The 3,705-nt window shown below is 40.1% G+C and overlaps 1 protein-coding gene across 1 annotated transcript in view; it reads right to left on the bottom strand.

The window, feature by feature from the left end:
• Positions 1–2,819: 2,819 nt before the first annotated feature.
• polr1h (RNA polymerase I subunit H) overlaps positions 2,820–3,705 on the bottom strand; it is a 9,398-nt gene continuing 8,512 nt past the window's right edge. Inside the window, exon 5 of the mRNA XM_020586871.1 lies at positions 2,820–3,226. Within this exon, the coding sequence (XP_020442527.1) occupies positions 3,202–3,226 (25 nt within the window). The 3' untranslated portion in view covers positions 2,820–3,201. The remainder of the gene's footprint in view (positions 3,227–3,705) is intronic.

Below are 3,705 nucleotides of genomic sequence, written 5' to 3'. Positions count from 1 at the left end.
GCGCTTTTACACTACTCTGCCATTCACCCATTCGCACTCCCAAACACTCACACACTAGTGACATCACTAGGAACAACTGGGGACTGGGGGTTCAGTGTCTTGCTCAAGGACACTTCGACATGTTGACTGGACAAGCCGGGAATCGAACAGCTAATCCTCCAGTTAGGAAACGACCCGCTCTACCTCCTGAACCACAGCCGCAACCACAGGAGAAGTTCTAGCTTGTCTCAAAGTAGTCTGTGCTGCTTTTGGATGTTGTAATGAAAGAAATTGCAAAAGCACGCAACAGGAACATTAACCTTTTGCTCCTCATGTATTTGAAACAATAAGAACTCTATCACTTTATTGTTTCAAATACATCAAGATTTTTGTAGTTAGAAATGCTGTTGTATATGAAACATTTCGCAGCAAAAAGAAATGTTATGTTAAGCTCTGTAAAGAAAATGATATATTTGCTTGCTGTCAGTGTCTTTGTGTAACAATTTGTTTACAGATTTTATTCACTCGTCATCACACGTTGTCAAATGTAGTTTATATCTAAGGAATCAGAACCAAGTGATGTATCCGTCCCGTTATTTTTAGTCAACATAGGATAGTACTGAATGTTAGGAGCAGTTTACTTTTCCTGACAAACACTCAACAAATACTATTTAAAAGTTGTTTATTCTGCAAGTCGCCTTACAACAAACTGCATCAATCACATCCACTGCTGTCTGCATTCTCATGGTCGATTTTGCATTTATTATTTTTCCTGCTCTACCACAGGTTGATTCTCCAACTAATGATGAACACAGCACAAGACTGAACTGCAGAAAAATTGACAGTAATTTAGAAGGTGTGGAAATGTTAAGTGACTTTAAGCTTCTGTCTTCCTGCTCGAAACCTTCTGAAAGATGGGATCAGATGCTCACCGTTGGTGATCAAGGCTTTGCTGAAGCTTCAACACTGTATTAAAAAAATGGTTCATTACTCGAAGCTTCAATGGCACTAGTGCAATGAAATGCAATCGAGACGTGACATTTATTAGTTCATGGATTGTTTGGCCATGCACATTCCTGTTCCACTACACTACATGGTTGTATGGTTTCAAGCAGACACAATAAAATATAAAATACACACGAACTCATGTTGAAGACCACATTTCTTATTTGGCATGTTTGATTGTAGTAGGCTATAGCTACTGTATATGAATACCATGGTGTCAGATCTTATCTGCGGCAATATTAGGGAGGCGCCCTGCCCCCCCAACAGTACCCCTGACCCCCTTGAAAGTCAAGTTAATTTTATTTTCTATATAGCGCCAGATCACAACATGGAAAAAGGCACGATGGAGAAAGCAGTGAAAGGTGAGATGAAAGTTAGTTAGGAGGTGAAAGTTTACTCAGGTTAAGCCCACCCATGGTTTTTACTCTATGTACAATAAAACTTACACGAGTAAAAAAGCCAGTCAGAGTAATGAATCAAAACATCATGACTCCGTGGCTAAGTGAAACCAGCACGGTGGCAACAAAAAAACTTTTTTCTCTCAGCCTTCAACTGTTTCAGCAATGAATTTCAGCCATTTCAGGGCAATTCTTCAGCAATTGTTTTGATTTACTGGATCACAAACCTAACTCTTACTGTACACTATCTGTCCACAGCCAAACAGCAGAGATCCAACTGGGGACTAGCAAATGAACTTAGGAGAGCTTTTAGTAGTTAAATGAATTTTTTTTTCCTCAGAAGAATCAGAATCAGCTTTATTGGCCAGGTGTGTCAGACACTCGAGGAATTTCACTCTGGTACATCGGCTCTCAATGTGCATGTACATATCCCCATGCAAGGGGCAAGCAAACAGTAAACCAGCATAAGGCTGTGTAACAAAAAAAAATAGGCAGTATTAACAAGCAACAACCAGGGCAAACGATGCAAAATAAGCAGTATAAATAAGCAGTAAACAATGCAGACAGAGGAATGCCCATCGAGATGAGATATTAGGAATGAGGTAGAATAAAAACTGAGTACTTAAAATAGAGACGAGGGCAAGGGACAAGTAAACAATAACTAGCATAAGGTTGTGTAATATACCAAAAATAAGCTGTATTATATAAGCAGAAGGTGGTGTAGTTCAAAAACAGAGCAAAAAGAACACTGGATAGTGGACATAAAATCATTAAGTGGACACATACGTGACTTCAGTATTAAGTGCTGGGACTGGATATAAACAATTCACTATAATATTCTAAGCTGATAATGTGATTAGTTTGTTTGACATGCTAAGGGCCCCAAAAAGAACTTAATACAGCTTTATTCACATTTTATTATATACAACCTCAGTTATACAACTGTCATGCATTTAGTAAATATATTTTGTTCAGTGTTAAAGTTAATTGATCTTCTAAACTAGTTTAACAACTAGAAGATCAGTGATTAAAACTGAATGAACTCCATCCACTGATGAACACCGAAATGCAGCTCAAAGCTCTGTGGAGATTGTGTGTGAAGGCACACCGGAGCTCAGCCTGTCTGAATTAAACAAATAGCCAAATGTTCAGCAGTGGAAACCGACTTATCTAGAATTCCAAAGGACACCTTGTTAATTTTAGTTGTGGGTGGACTTCTATTAAATACAAGAAGGCATCTGTCCATGATTTTTTTAATTCTATTTTTATCTCATCTCCCAATGAACACTCCTTTGTCTGTCTGCATTGTTTACTGCCTGTTTATTTTGCATTGTTTATTGCTTGTTTATACAGTTGATTTTGTTATACTACACAGCCTTATACTGTTTACTTGCCTTTTGCTGTTGCCTTGCATCGGGATATGTACATGCACTTTGAGAGCTGCTGTACCACAGTCAAATTCCTTGTGTCCAGCACACCTAGCCAATAAAGCCGATTCTGATTTCTTATCGCACCGTTTTATCATGGGAACCTGTAAACAGCTTATTAGGGGCTCAGACAGGTGTATACACATTAGAGAAACTGGCATTCTGCAGCAGGCCTTGTTTACTGTTAAGAAACCAGCTGACTGTAAGCTGATTCAAGAGTGGGTAAACACAGTTACTGTGATACTTTGCAGTGCACAGCCTCAATATAAGCCAGAGGTAAAAGGCCAGTGACCGTTTGCTCCTTCAAACTGAAGTTTACAATAAATGTGTTGAGAACGTATCCAACCATCTGGCAGATGGAGAGGAACTGAGAAGGATAGGCAGCTTTCTTCTTAGGAGTCTTCCTTTTCTTGGTATCTGTAACACCAAAAATCAAAATGGTTAGCAAAAGATTACAAGGCAGCATAAGCAGAGGGCTGCCCACCAAGAGCTTGGTTCTGTCTGATGATTCTCCTGTTAAAGGTCAACTAGTGGTGCAACGGATCACTGTTGATCCAAGATCCAAACCGATCCTTCTCCACGGTTCGGTACGCACGTGATCTGAAGATCCGAGAAAAAAAAAAAGGTTCCATTGTATGGTGCACGTGGTTAAGCGACAGTCATGGCCACCGGTAGCAACGCAAGCGGAGGAGCGCATTTTGGCTTCCCCGTTAAATATATTGATGGGAAAAGGGTGGTGGATAAAACTATCACAGTTTGTCAACTGTGTGGCACGAGGAAACCATATGAGACTGGCAACACGTCGGGCATGGCTGCTCATTTGAAATGACATCACCCTGTTGTGACAGGAGCAAAGACGAAGGCTGTGCAACAGGCACTCATTACCGCGGCATTTA

The sequence above is a fragment of the Monopterus albus genome, unplaced genomic scaffold (genome assembly GCF_001952655.1).
Source record: "Monopterus albus unplaced genomic scaffold, M_albus_1.0 scaffold427.1, whole genome shotgun sequence".
Taxonomy (NCBI): Eukaryota; Metazoa; Chordata; class Actinopteri; order Synbranchiformes; family Synbranchidae; genus Monopterus; species Monopterus albus.
Note: the sequence above shows the minus strand (reverse complement) of the source record. Positions and strands in the feature narration are given on the sequence as shown.